At 37.0% G+C, this 23,845-nt stretch overlaps 1 protein-coding gene across 6 annotated transcripts in view; it reads right to left on the bottom strand.

Annotated features, from left to right (window-relative positions):
* Positions 1-23,845, bottom strand: part of EVI5 (ecotropic viral integration site 5) — a 75,095-nt gene that overhangs the window by 25,874 nt on the left and 25,376 nt on the right. For 4 of the 6 annotated variants that reach the window (XM_054165058.1, XM_054165053.1, XM_054165054.1 and 1 more), the window contains 7 exons: positions 20,979-21,011; positions 20,294-20,440; positions 13,350-13,484; positions 11,079-11,219; positions 10,310-10,468; positions 8,407-8,553; positions 6,627-6,722 (listed from right to left, as the gene is read on the bottom strand). In XM_054165058.1, coding sequence (XP_054021033.1) covers positions 6,627-6,722; positions 8,407-8,553; positions 10,310-10,468; positions 11,079-11,219; positions 13,350-13,484; positions 20,294-20,440; positions 20,979-21,011 — 858 coding nt within the window. The remainder of the gene's footprint in view (positions 1-6,626; positions 6,723-8,406; positions 8,554-10,309; positions 10,469-11,078; positions 11,220-13,349; positions 13,485-20,293; positions 20,441-20,978; positions 21,012-23,845) is intronic. The other 2 variants (XM_054165055.1, XM_054165056.1) reach the window with 2 other exon arrangements.

The following is a 23,845-nucleotide window of genomic DNA, read 5'->3' as shown; positions in this document are numbered from 1 at the left end:
ATTTTCATACAAGTACAAAATGCTACTATGATCTGCAAATGGTTTCACTTTCCAGTCACGTTTCATATCTGCATTAAGTGCAATTACTTTCCAGCAAATCTCAAGCTTCTGATAAGCATTTGTTAATCAAATGAAAATTTTAATGTGAGCAACTTAAGTTTGGTAATAACATTCTTTAACAGTAGTACTTCATTAGGACAGGTTGACCAGTCTGAGTCACTCTCCCCTGGAGCACCTGTGAACTACTGCCCATATCCTGGGGGTATACAAGGGAGAAGACATGGGCATCTCCTCAGGAAGCTACAGAGACCAATGAGGTCACCCTTTAAGCCTTCTTTTTTCCAAGCTAGACAATTCCAAAGTCTTTAATTGCTCCTCATAGGACTTAACTTTCACAGCACTTTTAGCAGCTGTGCTGCTCTCCTCTGGCCACATTCAAGGACTCTCATATTCTTCTTAAATTGTGAGGTCCAGAACTGCACACAGTACTTTAGGTGAGGCTACATCATAAATTACTGAACAGCCTCACTGAGATAAGAAAAATGTAATGGCTTTCATATAGCTTGAGTTAATTTAATGCCTCTATTGTAGCATTTACTTCAGTAGGAACCAGGTCTTACATTCTGCATTAGTTGTATATTGTGATTTAATAGTTTTATACTACTGTGCTTGAGTAATTTTGTACTTCTGAAGAAAACACTTAGATCTGACTCAAAAGTGACTCGAAAGTGAATGTTAAGCTCCCACTTACAGCTTAAAAGTCTTAAAGGTATGAACATCACACATTTTAAAAGGAAATAGCATAAGCAATTAGTAATCACTCTTTCTTTTTTTTTCATCTAAGATTATACACATAGGATGTGGGTTGTTGGTCTGGGCTTTTTGTTTGAGGGGGGAGCACTATTACAGAAAATCTGTGTTATTTGGCGAGGTCATGACACCAGGAAGAGTAGCTGGTCTCTATGCAAATCATAGCCATTTTAACTTTAACAGAGAGTGAAAAAGCCAGATAACCTATCAATAGGCAAAGCGTGAGTATTATCAGCATAGCAAAGCCATGAAAGTTAGTGAATTCTGAAATCGAGGAATTTTGTTTAAAAACTCCCCACAGTCTTACGTGACTGAATCTCTACATCCATTTTCCTGGGGTAGTGCTCCTCCACAGTGCCACCACTGCAGCGTTTGCCTCCTCTTCCCAGAAGGGTTTTTGAAAAAGTAATGTTAGTTGGTATTATATTGCAATTAAAGCTCTATCATCTCAATTTTACTGGTTTTGAAGATTAAAAACTGTTCCCAGTCTTATCATCTCCTCTAGCAGATGAGCTGCACCAGCATTAACAGAGTCAGAAACCCCTCTATCAGGGAAATAAACACCCCAGTGGCCAGGTATCACCTCTGCTCCTGCACAAAGGTACTTGTAACAACGTAAGCAGCCAATACATAATCCAACCTCCTGCTTCAGAAATGGAGTAGTAGCATGGTCAGCGAAGCAGGAAGTGAGCCCTACAGACCAAAAAAAAAAAAACACAACACCCCAAAAAACCCCACCAGTTGCTAAAACAGAACTCACTTAGGTCCCTGCAGTTTCAGAAGCTCTCACCTCTTTCATCCTGCTCTGAAGTACTAAGGTGACTGCACTCATGTGCATACCAAGAGCTACACTGATTGCTCCTTTTCCCAAAAATCTGCTTCTTAGAATCTTACCAGTTGAAATTCATAGTTGTAGTATCATATTCAAAGACTCCTTTGTCTGGCTTTCTAAGAGAACCAGCTTTTCTGTACCTTTAAAAGAATCAGCAACTAAAGAAACGCACCTGATGCCTGTCGAGAACTACTGAGCATGTGGAGACCTCCTAAACTTGAATCAGCATAGGACTAGTATGCTTCAAAGAATGCTGATCTTAAATACCTGAAACCATTACTGTATAGTATCCCCAAAAATCAAGTATAGTAGTTATGACAGAACAAAGTTTAACTAACTAACTAAATCACTGGAGACCACATGGGCACATTGTAGGCCTTAAGCCTGCTTTGGCTGATCAGCCAGTGCCTCAGCTTAAGGTATAGAAGATCAATGCAATCAGAATTCAGTTTCTGAAACACTCTTGATCACATCAGAGTAGAAAGAGAAATATGCATCAACAAGCAAATAAGCCATTTTAAATAAGAAAGTATCTAGTGTTGCTTTCACTTCAATAACTGCTAACTTAAATACAGAAAACCAGACCCAGTGGTGTTATAGGCAGCCGAAATACTGGCACACCAGATGATAAACTGTTAACTGAGAAACAACCATCTTTACAAAAACCAAAAAAAGTCTACAGGGTTGGACATTTTCCTAACACCCTTAGCTTGATCTTTTCTGACTTAGAAATATTTACTTGCTAGCTATCCCCCTTAGCCTCTTCTCATGGGAGACTTTTAAATTCTTACTCTGGGGCAAAAGACACTGCATTAAAAATGTAAATGAAGTTTATTCAGAAGGGTAAGTGTGGTAACTAGTGCCCTTTCAGTGACTTTACAGTGACTCATTCTAGACTTTCAAAAAACACATCACTAACATCACACACCACTATTGATAAGACTGAAAAAGTTTCCTGTAATTTGAAAAAATGGAAACAATTTCTTTACTCAACAGTCAGTACTTGGAAAAGTTATTAAACAGAGGTCATAGAAAGGCTTCCTTCTAATGAAACGGTGCTAAAAGTTTAAACTGTGGGGGAGAGAACTAGCACAATCATGGATTTCCTTTCCAGTTGTTCTCAAAGCAGTTTTGACATGGTTAGATAGGGTAAATGCAACAAAATTCTCTGAATCTGCCAGGAAACACATCAGGAGGAAGTGATGTTACCCCTGGTCCAGATCAGTTTAACAAAGAAGAATAAATCCTTACAGATAGTTTTAGCTTTAAGATGACTCAGACCTAAAACCAGATTTCTATATTACAAGTGTGCTCTGCACCTCCTCAACCCAAACCAGCCATAGTATTAAGAGGATGCTACAAGATACCACCCTGAATAGAAATGGAGGGAGAGAGATTACGTAGAGACTGCAGCTGCACCAGCTTTGCTTCCTCAGTCTGTGTACACTTCCACAAGCTCAGGGCTCTGGCCCTAGCCAGCTGATTGACTCTAACTTTTACTGATAGAATCTTGCCTGAATTTTTCTTATTCTTCCTTCAGCTATGGCAAAGAAAACCGAAAAAAAAACAAAACCACCACACAAACACATACCAAAAAAAATCCACCACCAAAAAAAACAAACAAGGGACCAACAGGATTGCCAATGCAACATGCACTCAGAAGGAACACTTGCTATTAGGCCACAAGTGTAGCAAATCTTGGTAGACTTGTCTTTGAAGCTTTAGGCAAGCACATGCAAGCAAAAAGCAAGAGGGTTTTATAGGCTGGTATTAAGAAGTTACAAGCATTTGCTTACTGCAGTTTGAAGCTTATCAGGTCAGTTCAGCTGAAAATAAGAAAGACTAATTCCTGAAGAAACAAACTTGAGGTTTTGCTGATTAACTATAGACATGTTGGGAGACTATATCTATTCCTTAGCCATGGCTGCCTGCATCTCACAAAATGATGGGACAAAAGGGAATGGAGAGTGCATGTAGTTTGGCCAAAACAAGTAATTTATCTAGGGGATGTGAGCCTCTAACCTTTGCAAGAAAGTAGAACATACCCTGTTAAAGAGAACAGCTTCTCCCCTATGTGGGGGTACAAAAAATAGCAGCCCAGCCATCCAAAAATCCATCCTTCATTTGTTAATAGTTTGCTTAAATGTTCTGCTCAAAGTCCAGAAGCCTGATAAATACTTCCAAGTCATGTTTGCTTCCCAAGCTGAACTAGCAAGTGAGAGAAAACAAAGGCTGACAAAGTAAACCCTTGTTTATACATAACTTCAGGGGTTTCCTTCCTCATTTCTGGAGCCTAGGTATATGCAGCATAAGTTAAACTTCAATTTATTTTTGCTCAGGAAAAAGTCCTGCAATTCTTTTGGTTAAGAATATCCATCCTGTATTGGGCTGTGAGTTTAAAAGCCTAGCATTAAGAACTGAAGGCCTGAAGAATACACGAAAAATAGCTTCCTAGCATCATCATAAACTGACATCTTGCTGCCAAATTACATCTACTATTAAAGTTATCTCCTTCTCCCTCTGTCATTACTCCTAATCAAAATGAAGAGTGACCCAGAAACTGTGATTTAAATCTAGCATTTGTGTAATGTCAGATCAGTTCTTATGTGGGAGTAGTGATACTCTGTGTCACAAATTTAACACCAGTGTCTTGCACCTACACCTACACGAGCATTTAGAAGAAAACTGCACAATTTAGGTTAAGTATTGCTATGGAACATGTGGACCTGGCAGTGAATCCCTAGAGCTTCTTAGAAAAGCACCATCCCCCTCAAAAAAGGGAAGGTTATGTGGCAAGTTAACTTCCTCCTTTCATCTTTATCAGCTTTGAAATGATATGACAAGCAGACCTATGTGTGATGCTGGGTTTTAAAAGCACAATTACTGTGCAACTGAAACTTATGCTCCAGGAGTAGCTAAATATATTTCTGGTATTAAATATTGCATTTAAAAGTCATTAAACCCTTAAAAAGCCCTCTGCTCCCCACATAAGGTCACAGCAATTCCAGTGACAAGTTGAATGGAAGAGAATGAGAGGCAGCTCTTTCTCCAGTGATGAAGGTATCTAGAGTTTCAATTTCCTTAAAAAGCAGGTTTTGTTTACGGTCTATTATCAGCTGTATGTTTTACCTTTTACAAGCTTGGTGAGTTAAGGTTTTCCTACTCCATTATTACTTTATTTTGGTACAGGTGTTTCAAAGGCCTTTGAGGATTAGTAACCAAAAAGGAAGTTTTGATTATAAGTTTCATTGTTACTGGCAAAACACACTGGTCAAAAATATCTATTTGCTTACTGAATCTTACAAAAAATAAAAAAGTCACAGCCAAATAAAAGCATTTCAAGTGAGACTAGAGTCTCAAAAAATAAGTAAACTGGCATTAGAGGAACTTATTTCTACTAAATCTCTTTTGTTTTAAATATCTTTATACAGTTAACACTCCAAACCTATATTTTACAACTGAAGCAGTTGTACTTCAGAGCAAGTGCAAGTCTGAGATCAATAGTTTACCAAAAGCCTAAAAGGGCAAAGTCATTTAATTAGAAACACGAACCATGGCTACAGGATAACTTCATACTTCAGACATTTTCAGCTGTGCAGAAAATCGAGAAGCTTATGAAGATAATACAGATCAAGAAATCATTAGCAGGCAGTCATCTAAGAACACCAAAAAGATGGGAATTTGAAATGCACTGCAGTAGGAAACAAAAACAAGGCCACCTAGAATATGAAACAAACTAAAGATTGCATCATGCAAAGTAGTAATTGTGAAAAGGAAGGAGAGATGAAGCAGATAAACAACTGAACATGAGACACTGCAATACCATGACAAAACAGGGACAGTGTAATCTTTGGATGTATCAGACAGAGACGAGAAATAGATTATGTTCCTGCCCTTAACTTCTTTACCTGTGTTATGACAGGATATCATAAAAATCTGCATGCAATTCTGACACCTATAGCTTAAGCAGAAATATGGGAAACGGGTATAAAAAAATTAAGCACTGATGATTGGACAAGTCAAACCCCAGTAGAAGCACGACAACTTCTAAAGTCTGAACTAAAGTAAAAATAATGCAAAATGAACACTAAAATTTCACCTACAAAATCACACTGTTTGAAGTAACCTTCAAACTTGATTTAAGTAAAACGGTAACACACGAGTAAAAGATTGACCTAAACTCAGCTACTCATTATCTTACTAGATGATAAATGATTCATATGCAATGCTTACTAATCTAAGTATTTCTAACATACAGATCACAGCATTATGTGATTAAAAGAAATGATTGTTTTATCTTTCAATAAATTTAGTGCCTGCTGTGCTAGAGGAAAAACAAAGTGAAAATTCTTTATGCAAGCTCAATAAAATTTATTGGTACATTCCACAAATGAAGAGATTAAAAAGTTGCAAGTAGTTGAGGAGAAGGCTTTGACACAATGCAGTAAAATCATCACTTCAAAGGAAGATTTCAGAGGGAAGAAAGCAACAATTCCAGGATAAAGAAAAAACAAACAAACAACAAAAAACCCCAACCAACCACCTGGAGAGTAACTAACTTCTGAATTATGAATAACAGCCAAGAAAATCTTTGCTGACAGGCACAGCAGAATTCAGACAGGACAACGGTATATGAGTACGGGAAGGACAGATTACAGTAAGACATTGATTTTTCAGTCAAGAAACACAGAGTCATTTCTGGTTCTCTCAAGGGAAAAGAGAGTTCATGAGACAGTGGAAGCTCCAAAAGGAACTGAAAGGATAAGGAACAACATAGAGACCAAAGGATGCATCTTCATGACATGGTAGGAGTAAGTAACATAGCTCGTTTCAAGATTTACATCAAGTAAGTTTTACTTCGCAAAGTGCCTTGTATTCACAGTAGGTTAATAAGGAAAGAAAGTGGAAGAAAGGAAAAAAAAAAACCACAAAGTACAAAAAGTAATCAGTATCAAGTTACACATTTAATGCCATCGCTTGTTACCTGGATTTCTAATTCAGCAATATGCTGTTGGAGTTCAGCCACAGCTGCGATGCGGTCTGCCTCACGGAGCCGCACTGCCATCACCTCTTCTTTACTCTGAAAGAAGTCATAGATTGAAGCCAACAAATAATATCCGTTTCAGTTGATAAAAGACTGTGCACTGCTGTTACCCAGAACCATGCAGGTTAAGAGAACATGATACACTGCTCTGTTGAGTATCATACTATATATAGGGCCTACGCTTAAGAATTCAGATTTTATTTTAACCAACAGAATTGTGTAATTGACTGATACTGATTCTAAACTATAATAATCTTTTAAAAAACTAAAATCTATGTAGCCTTGAAAACATGTTATTTTCACTTTCCAGGTCCAGAAAACAGTGGTCTTGCATTCCAGAAATGTTATATTGTAAATTAAGGAGGAGTATGAATGAAACAAAAAAACCCCAACACTCGCCTCAACTTTTGACTTTATATATAAAGAACAAAGCTACACCAGAGTTACTGACCTCATTCTCTGCCTAAAAAAACATACATTAAGAAAAAACCCAAAAGGCACAAATATTCTCAGCCTCATTTAACTCCAGCTAACCTAGTCACAGTATACAAAAAAGATCTGCATGACAGTTTAAAATAAAATTTCTAATACCCATAGTCTACAATCAGACCCCTGGTATAAGTTTAAACTATAAGTTCACCTATAAATGATAGGCAATGAGTTTGGATAAGAGAAGGAAATTTTCTTACTTCCAGTTTCATGAGGCAAGTCCTCAAGACTTCAGAGCACAAAACAATTAATATTATACTGTCAGCAGCTTGGTACCACCACAGAGAGAAAACAGTGGTAGATATTGAGTGAGCAATACTTTCAGCTAGAATACAAATAATTCTAGTGAAGACACAGACTAGGTTCAAGTACATCTACTGTTATGGCAGGCTGGTGTAACTCCACAAACTGCAGCTACTGTAAAACAGCTGCAGTATTTCAGTTACTGTAACATGTGCATCCAACTGACAGTGCTTAACTGGACGTCATCAAACAATTTATGACCGAATTGAACGTGCCAAAGTTTATCCATAGTAGCTACTTGAAAACATGCTGTTTTAGAAAAGATTCCTGTAATGAAGGTACATCCACAGGATCCAATTAACAGCACTGGTAATCAGTGGAGTCCATTTTGGGGAATCCATCATGTGCCAGCTACTATTGCTAAGTTCTGATGCGTGACTGCTTGAACGAAGCCAAACCCACAAGTCCATAGGATTGCAAGTATTTAACTGAACGCTAAAGGACAGACTGGCTTAGTTTGACTTTGGTACCCCACATGAGTCAAGAGCATTGCTCTAGATGGCACTGATGCTTTATCTCTGAAACAGAATTGATATGGTAGGAAAGACAGGTGGAGGCACAAATGTTATGCTAAGAATTCTTTAGCAAAACTGATTAGAAAGATCAGTGCTGTGTTTCAAGAAACAATTTGAAACCTCCCCATTCTGTATATATTTTAATATATAATACACAGACACTTTTCTGAACAGAATCACACCTTGAAGTAGAAGTTTACCTTTATGGGACCACAAAGCAGCAGCTGTGTCAAAATCTCAAGTAATTTTTCCAAAATGGTAAATTCAAGATTATATTGTCTAAACAGTAAACAACAACTTTGGTTTTGTGATTTTTACTGCTCATTCAGGACAATTCTATCCAACAATAGCGAACGAGGCTAAAAAGTATATATACATTAGCACACAAGTAGTTGATTCATGATGTTGTTTACCTTGCATTCAATCTCTGCTTGTCTACGTTTTGCTTCATTCAACTGAGCAAGAAGTCCTTTATTCTGTGCAGACAGGTACTGTACCTTCCCCTCTAAGTTGGTAACCTCTTGCTCTGCCCTTCGTAAATGGTTACTATTGATCTGATTCTGAAATGCGGGGGGGGGGGGGGGGGGGGGGGGGAAGGAAAGAGAGAGAAAATGCGTGTTCAGGAAAGAGCTTTGATACCAAATTAACTTCCTGAAGTCTGACAAGAAAGACTTACAGATCATTTACTATCTATGGTAAATAGTATATATTTTATAGCCTATACAGCATATATTTTTTCCTATTACAAAAACCCCCCAACCCTTCTCATGAAAAAGCATTCAGAATTTTTAAAGTGTAATCAGAAAAGTTGGCATGGTATTTAAATTATTTTTTTTAAACAGATGATTCATTGTAAAAACATTACTACAAAGCTTTTCTGTATCTATTTTTTCCAATGTCTTGCTTAGGTAAAGATTTTGTAAACTTGTACTCCAAATATGGCAACAAGCTGATGTATCCAAGAAACATCAGGTTCATCAGAAATACATGCAGATTTCTCTGCCCAGTGAATTCCTGAAAGTAACACAACACCTTAATTAAGATCAGTGCATCAGTACAAGTCACACTCTTTCCATATGAAACTGTGCACAGACCAGCACAGACCACAAAAACAACACCTTTCTACAAAAATGATAGCTAAGCAGCACAAGCACATCCAAAGACTCCACGCATCAACACAGAAATGGGAACTACCCAAAGGTCTTCTGACTTTAATGGGTGTGATCCAGACAGCAGCATACCTATGCCCCCTACTGACTAAAACCCCACACAGGTGGGGAAAAAAGCAACTAAATGAAAGTACAACTTAACAGTAATGAAACAGTACTGACTGACACTTCAATTTTAAAAGTCAAGGCAAAAGGGACTTCTCTTCAGATGGTATAGGACAAGTGATGCTTCTGTCAGAAGCAAGCCACGATAAGCCTTGCGGTTAACTCATCTCTCCGGTAGCACATCCTTACACGCTCATTGTTTCTGGAATTGCTGAAGCTGGTCAAGCTAAGGTTTTGTTTGTTAAGCCTTTGGGATTTGAAGGTCTCCTTCAAAGAACCCTTACACTTAACAGTTATTTAATGGAAAGATTTATCAACAGTCTGTTAAAAAACCTTCTCAATCAATAGCCCTGTGCTTCTTGATTCAGTTGAAAGTTCACTAATACAATATGAACTCACTTTTTGTGCCCTTGAATACCAGATTTGTTTGATTAACAACAACTCATATCCTAGTTACAAAAAAAGGAGATCTTGGCAAACTAGTTACTTTTGTCTTTTCTGCAAACATCTCAGCAATGGAGAATCATGCTTTTCTTTTCTGGCACATGAAAGGTAAAGCTTTTGATAATAAAAAAAAATGATAAAAAATATCTGACAACACACAGATGTTTTGCCGAGAGTCCACGGTTCAGTAACCCAATTCATGATCTCAGCAGATATGGCAATTTCACCAGAAAAAAAGGAAACACTGGCACTTAAAGAATTCGAATTACCGTTGTCAGAATAATCAGTGAGGTTTGTAAAATTTAAACCATCAGTTTTAATTGAGAATTGAGATCAATTTAATTGAATTGAGATTAACATACATTCACAGACTCTATCAAGTAGTCCAAATGAGAAATTCAAGAGGAGATAGTAAAAGTAATTTGGACTGCAGGCACTGGCCTCTCCCTTCTGGTCTAACAGCATTTTTCAAAAGTGCATTTTGGAACTGAAGTCATGCCTGTAGACAATAAAGAACATCATCAGATAGCTACCCATTTGACACCAATTTGCCAGCATTCGGCCCAGCTCACATATCCTGGTGTGTTCAATACCATACCTGTGTTTCCATCTCCATCATTCTTTGTTTGGTCTCTTTCAGTTCAGCTTGAGTTTCTGCTTCTCTCAATCGGACTGTCATGAGCTCATCCTGTAGCTCATTCACTGCGTTTTTTCTGGGAGGATCTTTCCATCTTCCAGTGGTGCGAGCCAGATGACGCTACAAAAACAAACCAAAGCCAAAGCAAAACCCCATGACATTGCTGATAATGCCTGATCTTTCCTGCTGCTACTCTATTTTATTGAAGGTCTCAGGATTGTATGTGGGACACGTTGCTATAGGGCTTGTTTGCCCTAAAAATTAGAAAACCATGGAAATTTACAAGTTTAAAAATAGATAATTAAAACATTGAAGACAGTCAGTTCCAGTTGGAGTAAGTCAATGAACTGCATGTACATCCTGAGATTTTTGCTTTATTTCTAACCCTTATTAACATCTAGTGAAATAACAGTACTGCTCGGATACTTCCCTTCTACCAGAGCGGTTAGCTAGTAGCACAGGCTCTCTGCCATCATCTAAGGACCAGTTTCTAACATACTTTTGAAGTAAAGTTTCTTGTGGCAGCTGCATTGAAAGACTTTTCTCACTTCAGTAGCTTGATCCTCAGTCATTAGTTTCTACTTGATCTCTGTGTTTCCTTTTGAAGTCTTTTGCTTTACCATCACTCATTGGGGAAAAAAACCATAAAACCAACCAAACAAAAACCAAACAAACCAAAACACCCCCAACAAACACACACCCCAAAGTCCCACAAGTGTTGAAAGTGTACCTGCCAGTGTTCCTCCAAATCTTTGACTTGTTGCCTTAGTTCTTTTAGACCTGTCAGAGCTTCTGTTTCTCTTAATTTTACTGCAATCAGTTCTTCCTGTAATCTAGCAACGTTTTCCTCGTCAGGGAGAGTGCTGTTCCTCTGCAACAAGGATGTGTACTTGAATAAAACTGTGCTTCGCAAGAGCCACTCCAAGAATATAGACATAACTCTTACTGCTAACTTTAACATTCCATGCAAAATAAAATTCCTCAAAAATCTAAGTTCCTGCATACAGCATGTGTGTACAAGTATCTTCTAACTGTAATCCACAAAAAACCAAACCTAACAATGTAGTTTTAGGTATTCTGATTTCCAGGTTTCCCAGATTGTGTCCCTAACAAAGCACTATTTACACTATTTGCACACATTAAAAATACAGAAAGAAGTCTGACAGATTTTTATCTAGTTGATATTTTATTTAAAGCAAACAAGGAACTGAAATTATACCTTTAGTTCTAACTTTTATCTAGATTTACAGGAAAAAAAAATGTATTTATTCTAATATAATATTTTTAGGCTGTAGCTCATCTGCCTTTGAAAAGGTGAAAGATATTACTGGACTTTTTGGTCAACATATTTATAAACAATGGTCAAGAACACGTCTTACAGATGAAAGTGCAAGGATGTTTTTAAAACAAAACAAACCCACACACATGAAGAACGAGAGACTAGAGACAGTTAAACTGAAAAACACATAGCAGTAGTGACTTGAGGGAAGCAGAACAGTGATGAAAGCATAATAAAGGAGGTTGGGGTAGAAAGAAAGAAAAAAAAAGAGGGCAAGAAAAAGGACATAGTTTGCCTAATATCCCTATACTGAGTCATTGGTTACCCAGTATCTAAGCATGGTTAATCACTTTCTACTGTATTTCTCAGTAGCAGTTTGCAGCAAAATCAAGTATTTTTGTAGATATGTAATATTGTAACTGTTGCCAGGTTTTCTTGATAGAGTAAAATACATTATTAACATTAAGACAACACAGCACAACAGCCACTTATTAACATTTCCATGTTTCAAAATCTTGGGATTAGAGTATTGACAAATATGGAGAGTGATAGGGTGTGTTTCTGAACATTTACATCACTGTCAGTATAGCCATGTGAGTCCTGGGTTACTGATCAGAAATTTCCCAGATTATATGGCACATCACTAGGAGCTGTGAAGAGCTGCATCTGTAGGAATTTGAAGGAGTAAACTTCAGTCATTTCTTTATGTGCCTAAATGCATAATAACAGAATGAAGTACTACCATACGCCTGTGTTTAGCTGGTATGCTGGAACTGGCCCCACTTCTCCAGTTTTGATTCACATTTCAATTGTCAGTGTATGCTACCTTCATGATAATGAAGGTTAAGTAAAGCAGAAGTCTGTTTTTGAGCTCTGAAAAAATACCTTAGATCCCAATTTCTTAGCAATGTTAAGTACAATGAAAACTACCACACTATCAGCTTGTCAGACTCCCATCAAGCCCATCAGATGATTAAAGAAAGTAAAACCTTGAGTGCAGTGGTTTAAACTAATTGACTAATAACTTCTGGCCACATTCCTGAGTATATAGCTCTTTAAAACTTCCATGAGGAAACAACTTCCAAAACTAATATAACAGGATTTGAAAAGCATGCTTTGTGTTAGGTCAATTAATGGGTTCTTATCTTTCCTTCTTTTCCTGTTTTATTTTTTCTGTTTTTCTTCTAAGGAAGGTGTTTGACTGTAGGTTTGAGTACAGCTCAAACTCTGGCATTAGTAATGTACAAGCTGGCTAGCACGCAAAAAAGCAGTAGAGATATTGATACTAAACAGTGGAGGTATTCTTTCCCTGACCATAATAGGTCAAAGTAGGAGACACTCAAGAACTTGAGACCTGGGAATGGTAATGTTGGACTCCTTCCCCTTCATCTCCCAAACTATTTTGCTTCACATCACCTCAATGCTAAGCCTATTGTCGCAGGATATTATCTTGAAACAGTTGAGGTTTACTGTAAGGACCCCACCACTACATTGAGCCTTCAGGATCAGAAGAAAAGTGATCTGTTCTTCACAAACCTTTTGAAGTGCAAATTTTTTTTTCCCCTCTTCTTATTCCCCTGCATTAGCTTCAAGTTTGAAAAGCATCTTGCAGTCATGAAAACAGTGAAGAAAAGATTCTAGAGAACAGTTATGTAAAGAATTACAAGGACCTGCGTAATGTTCCTAGTGCTGTTTTATACAGAGGGTCCTGGATTGATTTACCTTTTCCATCTCTAGAACTTTATCTTGCATCTCCTTCAGGGCACAATGGGATTCTGCTTCACTCAGCCTGGCTTGGACCAGCTCTTTTTCCAGCTGTAGCACAAAGTCTTCACTGTATCGTGAACTGCATTTATGCTACAAAGTTTGCAGAAATACATTTAGTAAGAAGCACAGATGGTCTGAAAGGGGTTTTATAAGCCAGATTTTGTGCGAAAAGTACATTCGAATTCTTAATATTAGGAGTACTTGCTTAAGATCAACAGAAGTGCTTACCTTATACAAGCCTATTAACATGCCCACCCATACTGCTAGCAGCAAGAATACTAATGTTGCACTTCAAACCACTGCACCTCCAAACAGCCAGATGTATGAGACCAAACTGAGACCTCTACTAGAGCTGAGAAGCAACAACTTACATTTCTTTCATTGTTGAAAAGTTCTCAAGGAGTCTGTGAGTATTATGTGCAGAAAACATGCTTAGAAAATACTATCTAATTACAAGGTTAATACGTGTACCTCTCTTGACCCCTACTCACTCAAACTCAGATTGAACAGAAAATTTCCATAATCTCAAATTTAAAATAAAGTCATGTATGCTGCAATACACAATCACTTTGGTTTGTCCTTTCTTCCACTGCAACCTTGTCTATCATCTGCTCACTGTGGGTATTTTCTCTGAGATTATCTTCTAGGGCAAGCCCCATGGATTTATGGAAAAAAAAAAAAAAAAAATCCAGGCACTAGTACAGTCTCTTCCAGACAGACAGCATAGCCCAAGCTACAAAGAAAGGTGGTTCTTTCCATACAGGACTTACTCCAAGACTATTCTCTGTCAGCTATCCACATTCCCTCCGTGGAAACAGCAGCTCAAAATTTCAGGTCATACTTTCCAAACCTCAGAGGGAAGGGCAAAACTTGCATTTTTTTTTTTTCCCCTCAGGTAAATTAATTAATCATTAACTTACTCCTTGACTGTTGTTTAGCTGGAATTAAAAGTGAGATCTGTTCTTTTACTAGCTAAAGCACAGTAACATCAAACTGCATTTTTCATCAGGCACATCCAATCAAAGTAATATTCAGCATTTGTATTTCAAATTTTTCTCCAGTTGACAGTCAGAAAATATAATATATTTCTTTACTGGGTCACTCTTAAAATTATTTGAGAGTCACCACAGTTTGTCAGACTTGCCATGATATCCTAAATCAGCATTTAAATTTCTGGGTTAGGGGCAGGGGAAAAGAAGCTTAAACCCACAGAACATAGTTACTTAGTTACTGTGTACACAGAGCAACCCAGACAATTAAGTTTTAAAGAGAAATAATTTAACATATCTTTGTTGTCATTAACTGCATTGTGAAAAATATATAACTGGATTCATAGATATTCATTATGCTAAGACAGAGCTGTTTCTTACGCCCTGTTTGCATCAAACGGTTCACATTTTTTCCATCTAAAAATAGCTGACAAAATGAACAGAAAAGTCTTTGGTTCCATATGCTTCTCTTAAGACATCTCTTGACCTTTAATGCACCATCTGAAGGCAAAGTAGGATGAAACAAGGATATACAACATGTAACTGCATGGCAAAGAAAACATGGTGGGGGGTTCCATTTATTTTTATACTTGTGCATGCCAACTAAGCCTTTCATCACTATTTATGGTACAATCCAAAAATCAAAATGTACACTAAATAGCCTTGGTGTTGAAATTTATTATATTTATTATGTATGCCCACAGGGAGCTATAGTGGAGGGAATGTATACAAAGCCATAAAAAGCAAATACAGCTCAGGCAGGCAAGCTTTAGTGTCACCAAGACTAGCCATTTAAGCTCCTGGGCTACTTAACTGTGCAACTAAAGCACAAAGAATGCCTAATGTACGAAGACCATAAGGTATCTAATATTAATTTTCCCTTAGGGAATACTAATTTAATTTGCCTTATTTTCAACTCACACACTGTCTTTGCCTCAGCAAGCAGTGGAGGTAGATCTAATTTGAGTGTAACTAGAGGATGGGCAGTCAGTGCTGATGCACGGTACAACTGCTTCACACGATAAAGGAGCATGAGTAGCATATTTAATAACATGCAGATGCAGACAATAAGCAACAGCTCTTTCTTATTTCCTGGCTGTTTGTACAAGTTCATCAGATGATACACAGCAGCTTAAATGAACTCTACATTTCTTGTTCCAGATTCTGCTTATGATATACAAGAATGAATGCAGTGGATCCTCTTGTACTTTCCAGGAAATTTAAAGAAAACAGTAGATTTGAAGAGCTAAATATATCATGATTTTGCAACAATATGTGAGTGTAACCTAAATAGTTTCAGTCTATAAAAATCAAACTGATATTTGTCAAATAAATAATAGACAGCATAAGAAAGTCACTTATCTAGTTTGAAGCACAAGTCATACCTTTTTTAAATTTGTCCTTACATTTCACCTACCTAAAGAATATGTTAGGAGTTATCTATTTAGCCACAACAAACTTGAAATCAAGTCCTGACTTGCCAATACCAAAACCGATGTAAAAAACAATATTCACAAGTTCAAAGGTGTGATTTTTGCTCCTTAAAAAGACAACATACCTTTATATACTGAATTACAAAAAATTGTAACACAAGTTTATAGTCAAAACAATGTTTGAAAGCAACTTTAAGACTGACTTCTTCAGCAAAAAAAAAAATCACTGCTTTTATGTATATGCCTTAAGCCCCAGAATTTGTAGCAAAACCCACAATGTGAATCCAGGTTTCCAAGCATCAGCCAAACATTTTAACTGGAGTAACACTGTTCTTTGCTGTGTTGAAAAAACGTCTGTAATACAAAGCACTAAAAATGTACTTCTACAGTCATTTACTTTTGAAAGAAACAAGTCCTCTGTTGGCTTCACTCAACTGATTTTATTTTCCCCCAGCTTTTCTTAAAATCTCAGAAACAGTAAAATCTCAGACTGATAAAACCCATTGCCAATATATTTTGACCAATGGCAGACTGATACATATAATTACAAAATGCATTCCCAGCATTCTGTACTGAAGGACAGCAGAAAGATTGTTCCACAAGTGCCTCACTAATGTTTATTTTTAACATCACTATCTGTACTATTGAGTACTTGAATAAACACAATATTTCTATTTTCTGTTGATTTGGTTTGTTTTGGTTTTACTTGCAAATCAGACTGTAACTTAAAAAAAATTATATTGTAAAATAAAGTGAAGCCTTCCATAAGGTCTCAACACTCATTTACAAGCATACATTCTCTAAATCAATCATTATGTGCTTTGTTATTATTAATTATTGTAGGATGAGTTCCTGAAATAAACTGTGTGTTACAGAGTTGTAACTATAACCAAATACATGGCTATAAACTACCTTGCAAAATGCATATACTTCCATCTGAGTGTTAGGCCAATCAAAACTTTGTCTTGACATAGCACACTCGAAGAGCCCATGTAAAAATATGATTTGAAGCATTTTGAGCTTGAACTGCCCCTTATTTCTTAGATTCCATTTCCAAGCATTCAGACTGATGAATCAGGTAATCACTGAATATTAGAATGTCACTGTTAAAGACTAAAACCTGTGTTTTCAAGGTGTAATTAACTGGGAGAAATTATGATCTCAATTTTTATAGATCCAGTAGAAGCTACCTTTTTCAATTAGAAACAATAGGAATCAAAGCTGGGGGAACCCCCCACACTTCAGCAAATAATTATCAGGACTAAGTTAGAACAACCTAATTACCCTAACTTCTTGAACACCCTTTTTCTTAGCATGCCTCAAAAGAAAATCTTCTGTATTCTGTTGAAGTCAGGCAAAACTTCCTCTACACAGTTCTTGATTTACTAGCAGTATGAGGAAGAAACCACCTTCCTCTTAATGTTGTGTTGGGTAAGCAAATTTAAGAAGCCTTTGCAGATTTCTTTCTTTAAAAATTAGACATGCCAAAGACAGATTAGTACCATTCTCTTCAAAACCATTCAGGAAAATGTTTAGGTTGCTGAAGCACTGAACTCCAAGAGCACTTCAGAAAACCATTAGGTTTACAACTCATTACCTTAGTTATCAAGATTTAAAAAAGGTACAGGTTATACACATTTTTGAAAGCCTTACATGGAGAGCTGCTCTCTACTAAGAAGTAAGTCTGCTTTGCATCAGAAGTAAAATTAATTGTGAAGTCTCCATTTCAAACCTTACTGTTTTCTGCTTTCCCCCCCACCTTCCTAATGACCTTAAATATATTTCGAAATAAGTAGAATACATTTTATGACACTTAAATATATGACTTAATATGATCATTAGTACTATTTTCACATCATCTGGGAAAAGCACTTCAGCATAACTTCCTTTCACTAAGGAACAATGGTAAGAAGAACCTAAAAAGACTCAATGCTTTGTAATAAAGACATTCTGGTTCAACTAAAAACTCAGCTATGAAGTTCCCTCAACTTCAGAGAAAAATTAAAAGCTTCATTTAATTTGGGCTTCTGGTGTTAAGACTTCAGTCAAAAATATACTCTATTCAGCCTTACAAAGTGATGCAATGGAGAAGTCCTTCATACACACACACATCCTGTAAGCTCTTCCAATACTTACCTTTAAGCCATCCAACTTGTGCTGTCAAATCTCATAGAACAGACAGAATAAACCCTAGATATTTAAATACAAATGCATAATCTTTTTACAAAGGATATGTTAGAAATACTATGGTTTAGATCAAAATTTTTGCTACCAATCATTTTTGCTAATCATAAAACTGAAATAATTGGGAGAAAAAATAAGGAAAAAATTTTAAGACAATACTGAAGAGCAAATTTCTAAGAGCAAAGCTATTTGCACTAGGACGTGGCAAAAAGATTTACTGGCGTACTCTCCTTAAAGACAAATGCCCAACTTCAAAACACATTAATGGATTTCCACCAGGTGGGGCCCTCAGCACACACAGCTGTTTGCATTTGTTGCTTCTATTTGCATGCTTGAAAACAAAGTTAAAAGCCTGTGCAATTATAAATATTACTAACGCAGCAGAATCTAGGGAATTACTAATTGAAACTGTTTTATCACACACTGCTAATTCACACAGCCCTCAAAGCCATAGTACTACTCCTTACACCTCAAAATTAGTCGGTTACTAGGTATGAATCCCTCATTAACCACATGGATTTACAACCTCAGTTTCACACACAGTCAAACTATTATAGTCATGTTTACATTGAAGCAGAGGAAAACAAGGCTGCACACATGTAGGGTAGGAACTGTGGCTGTTAACATGCAGAATGGGCAGTTAATTTACTTAATCTACCTTCCTGTAGTACCCGTCCAATCTTCTGCCCTCACAGCTCCATTCCAACCAATTTTGCAATTTACAGTTACCTATAGTTTTGCTTCAGACAAATTCCCATGCCTAACCAGCCTGCCAGGCTTCCCCATCACTGCTACTTAATAAGGCTCACAGCATAATTAAAAGCATTAGCTCTAAAAGTTGCATTGCCCGTAAATAATCTAATAGTTGAATACAGCATTTTAATCTCTTTTATTGAGTACAGGTAAGTAACAGATGTCTCAAAATACACATTCCAAAAGCATGTGTACTAATGTAATCAGACAGCAACACCTGGGTAGCCAAGTCTATAAACATTTCTTGCTTGATTTCACTTGATTACAATGTATATAGAATTTTGGAAAGCATTACTAGAGCATCTCCATCTTCCTAATGATAATGTCTTCATGTTGTGTTTCAGTTCTTCTTTTTCCTGTAAAGCATTGCTAAAGTCCCATAAAAAGCAGCATTATACACTACAGAGTTAACAGGTGATTAATAACTCCTTGCAACTATTCTAAAAGATGCACCATTTTACACTGAAATGCATTAAATGGACATAATAAACTATAATGTTGCATTTAAGTTATTATTTCTTTTCAGCCTAACAGTAAATCTCACCTCTACCTTTCAAGACAAGATACAAGTATTTCTAGAGCTTCGGTGGTAGACATGTAAAACAGACTGCTACACTGCAGGTAAGGTGTCTGGTACATGGCTGCAGTACGCTGTAGTTCCAGAAAATTATTTCATACACTTTAAATGCCCAGGGCTTGAGATAAGTACTACAATGCCACTTTCTTAAAGCAGTATGAGCACATTCACGCTGACACTAGTGCATGGTTACTCAGCAAGTGAAGATTGCTTAAAGTGCTTCCTTCCCTCTCTCAAGAGAAAATACTGAGCCATTTCTAAGTAGCTTAGAGAAAGTTAACTTCAGTTTCACAGTAAAGTTTGAAGTCCTGCACATTATACCACCTAAAACATAAACTATGTACAAGCGTAGTACTACATACAGCTGCTAGAAGTTGTATTCCTGCTCTATCTGCACATAAATCCACACCTTTTATTAAATGTACTGTAGTTCCAAACTCAGGGATAACACCCTTTTATTTTTCAAAGCAAGAAATATAAGCATGCTAGTTAAAAAATACAGATACAGGGAAGAAACATTAACATGAAAGAGACTGACTTAAGCGAGAAGCTATGTAAAGGCATTAGGAATGAACTCTCAAATTTGAGTAGTCAGAGTGACATAACTTACAATAGCTAAATTCTTACCATTAGGAGCTACCAACAGCTGTGTGAGGGTTTTTTGCTAGTATTTTTTGGTGATTATGGTGTTTGGGACTTTTTTTTTTGTCTTGGTATGTTTTGTGGTGGTGATTTAAGAAACACCATCCATCTAGCAACTTGGGTCAATCCAGGGTTATGATTCTCACCTATCAGTACAAACAGGCCAGAATACCACTTCGTCCAATCAGTGTAATTTTAAGCATGCGACTCACGATGAACAAGCATTTACAAGGACAGCACAGAGACCATGTCATGATGAGGGAAAAAAAATAAACACAAGTGAGTGAAAAAGATGAGATGGTATGCTGCCAGGCTCCTTACCCATTGCTGCTGCTGTTGGAGCTCCCTGATGGTATTCTCAGCTTGCTCCAGTTTAGTAATGGCCTCATCACTCTGCTGTTTGATGGTGGCCAGCTCCCGTTTTACAAGATAGTTTTCCTCAGCCTCCTGGGCCCTTGTCACTTGTCCCTTAGGACATAATTTATTTTTTTTAAGCATTTAAGGACAAATCCAAGAAAGACTGCCTTGGCGATGCTTAGCTGCTTATTTCATTAGATTGGTTTTGCAAACAGCATAGAGTACAATTGGTAGAAATTTCAGGACAAGGCAGTACTTTATTATGAGGTTCAGCATCCATTTAGCAAGCACAATTGCGTACTTGCATTCAATAAAATTCCTTTCATGCAATTATTACTCAGCTGTACATGCACAGAATTAAGTTCACAATATTCCATTTCAACGTTAATAGTGTCATTGAATCCATTTATCATAGGAATTCTTACCAAAAAAATTATAGTAGGTTAGGAAAAGTATTATAAACGTGCAGATATTGGGTTTATGTATTTTTAGTAAATAAAATTAAACAAGTTTCTAGCAAGAGATTAGCTCTACATTTATTCCAAATCAGCAAAGCAGGGATAGAGTACAGCATGCAAATATGCATGCATTAAAGCACTTGGGGGTTTTTAGAGAGCAGGAAGAAGAGTCATACAGTAAAAGACTATACCTGTATCAATCTATCTGCCAAGGAAGCACTTTCCTACAAAGGAAAAATTCAGATAGGAATAAGGAAGAGAAAAAAAAAAAAAAGAAAAAACCAAAGAGAGTGATACTAGTGACAACACAGACAAGAGCTGAGAGAAAGGAAATGTGCAAATTCTACCCATTTTCTGCACAAACTCATTTTGCAAAATCAACAACTCTTCATATAAATTAAGGCAATTCAGCCTAAAAATCTCAGGAAGCAGTCTTTTCTGTACAGATTTAACACAGTCCATCTTTTCTACAAGAAGGTCTCAAAGCCAAATTTCTGCAACATTTAAAATGCACGTACAGGAGACTGGGTGTTTTTATCCAAATGGCTTGCTTCCCCAATTAACAAAAAGTTACTGATACATTAGCTGATATGATCTAGCAGATAGATTCAAGACATGGTCTATGGTCTGTCCACAGCAATAAAGGAAGGCATCATTTGAGTACTATGGGACTCCTACTAAGCACTGAGGCATTCATGCAGAACTAAAGCTTCCCAGAAGATGAAGCAGAAAATTTATATGGTGCACACTGGCAGACACAAGTAGAAACTTTCAACTACAAGAGCCAATATTTTGTTACACTGAACTCTTCAGTATAACTCTTGTTATACTGAACTTTGTCAGGCAGTTCATAGTTTCTCTTCCCTTGCCAAAGTTTTGCAAGAAAGATAAATCCGGAGAATAAATCTTATGAAAAGCAACTGAAGGAGCTGGGGATATTTAGTTTGAAAAAGAGAAGGCTGAGGGGAAACCTCATCACTCTTTACAACTACCTGAAAGGACACTGTAGAGAGGCTGGTGCTGGTCTCTTCTCACAGGTACTTAGTGACAGAACAAGAGGGAATGATCTCAAGTTGTGACTGGGTAGGTTTAGACTGCACATTGGGGAAAATATTTTCAAAGAAAGATTGGCTGGGTTTTGGAATGGGCTGCCCAGGGAGGTGGTTGAATCACCAACCCTGGATGTGTTTAATGGTCATTTGGATGTGGTGCTTGGGGATATGTTTTAGGGGTGAACCTTGTAGGAGAAGGGTTGTTTTTGGATAGCTTTGGAACAGCTGTGTTTGGTCTCTGACTTAGAAAAGAATGTAAGCATCTTGTAACTGAAGGGAGAAACTTGGCAGAATTTGGTTGGATGTGTTAGAATATTGTTTTGTTATTTTAACCTACTGTATGCCTTAATTACATGCACACCAGTAGAAAATAACCAAGTAAGATGTGACAAATATGCCTACTGACGGAGTATATAACTTCGCTGTGTAACGTAATAAAGGTCTTCACCTGCTAACATCTTGGCCTGGAAGCCATGCTCTAGGGTGATCAAACACCTACACCCTTACTACAACAAACCTTGTAGAGTAGGGTTATCAGTTGGACGTGGTGATCCTGAAGGTCTTTTCCAACCTGAATGTTTCCGTGATTCTGTGTTATTTTTATTTATGCATAGTGAGAAGCAATAAATTTCCCCCCCTAGCTGCACAACAAACTTCTACTCTATCCTCCTTGAATGCATACAGTTTTCAGATTCTACAACAGAGGACACAGGTATTTGCAGGCCATCTTTGTCCTTGGAACTTTTTCTAAAACTGAAGTTCAACCTGGTTTATACAAGCTGTTACTTAGAAGTGAAGGTGTATTTGTCATTTAGGTACACTAAGGAAATCATGACTAAACCATGTAGGTTAGGATGAGGAAAAATGCTTTAAAATAAAAATAAATTTCCAACAGAAGAACTGAGTGTGTTTGTTCACACTTTATGATCTGGTTTTCAGATGCTGTGAGAACTATCTTCAGAAATTCTTATGAATAGATAATATTTTCCCATTTTGAATTATTCTAATTCCAGTCAGAATGAAATAAACTTTCAGAATTCATTTTCAGAGTAAGTAGGGAATTTGCAAAAGCACTAGCATCTGGCATGTCATGATGAACTTCCTAATAAATAAACCAAATTGATTTCAAGCCTCCACAAATTAAGCATAAACCAGATATTTACTATTATCAATTTGCTAAGAGCATTGAAGTGACTCACTACAGCTTCAAAGTTCTTAAAAAGAGACTGCTCTCCTCAGTTAATTTTAATCAGCACTCCAGTACTAGAAACAAATATGTTTATAATATTGTATTTTTGTTCACAACTTTCACAGTATGTCCTCATTGTGTGCATTCTTCCAAAATACATTCAGAAATCAATTAATTAGAATTGTACACAAACTGTTTTTCCAAGAAACTGTAAGAGATTATCTTTCACTTATGGTATTCTAAGTTGAATCTTTACAATTTTCTTTGCCTGAAACATTAATTACTATTTGGCACTCACAAGAGCACTCAGTTTCATTTGTGAAAAGACAGTTTTTATTCCTGGCTGAATGGACAAGAATGTTCTTGTTCTAGAGCAGACTGTTCTAGAGCAATCTGTCACAGGAAGCATGAGACCAGAACATCAGAGAGGTCACTGGAGAGCAGTGTCTACTACATGGTGGCATTGTATATACAGGAGTTAGCACGCATGCTATAAGTTATATCCAGTTACAAAAAAAGCCTAAAACACAACTCTATTCCAGGATAATGTTGTGAGAATTAAGTCCAAAAGATACTCTCCCCACCATTTACCCAGAATTACTGCAAAAATTCAAAGGTATACAAAAGCCAACGGCATCAGATTTCCTGTACTGAATGTGAATGCTGCAACACCACCTCTCTGCTGCTTCATTTCCTAGTGATCTGCTTTCAGCAACATCTCTCTCCAGTCATTGGTAGGTCTGTCATTTTGCTCCTACATAAAAACACCAGCAACTTCAGGTTTCGAAAACTGAGGACAACTCTCATAATAACCTCT

The sequence above is a fragment of the Dryobates pubescens genome, chromosome 11 (genome assembly GCF_014839835.1).
Source record: "Dryobates pubescens isolate bDryPub1 chromosome 11, bDryPub1.pri, whole genome shotgun sequence".
Classification (NCBI taxonomy): domain Eukaryota; kingdom Metazoa; phylum Chordata; class Aves; order Piciformes; family Picidae; genus Dryobates; species Dryobates pubescens.
The sequence above is the reverse complement of the archived record's forward strand: the minus strand, read 5'-3'. Positions and strand labels throughout refer to the sequence as shown.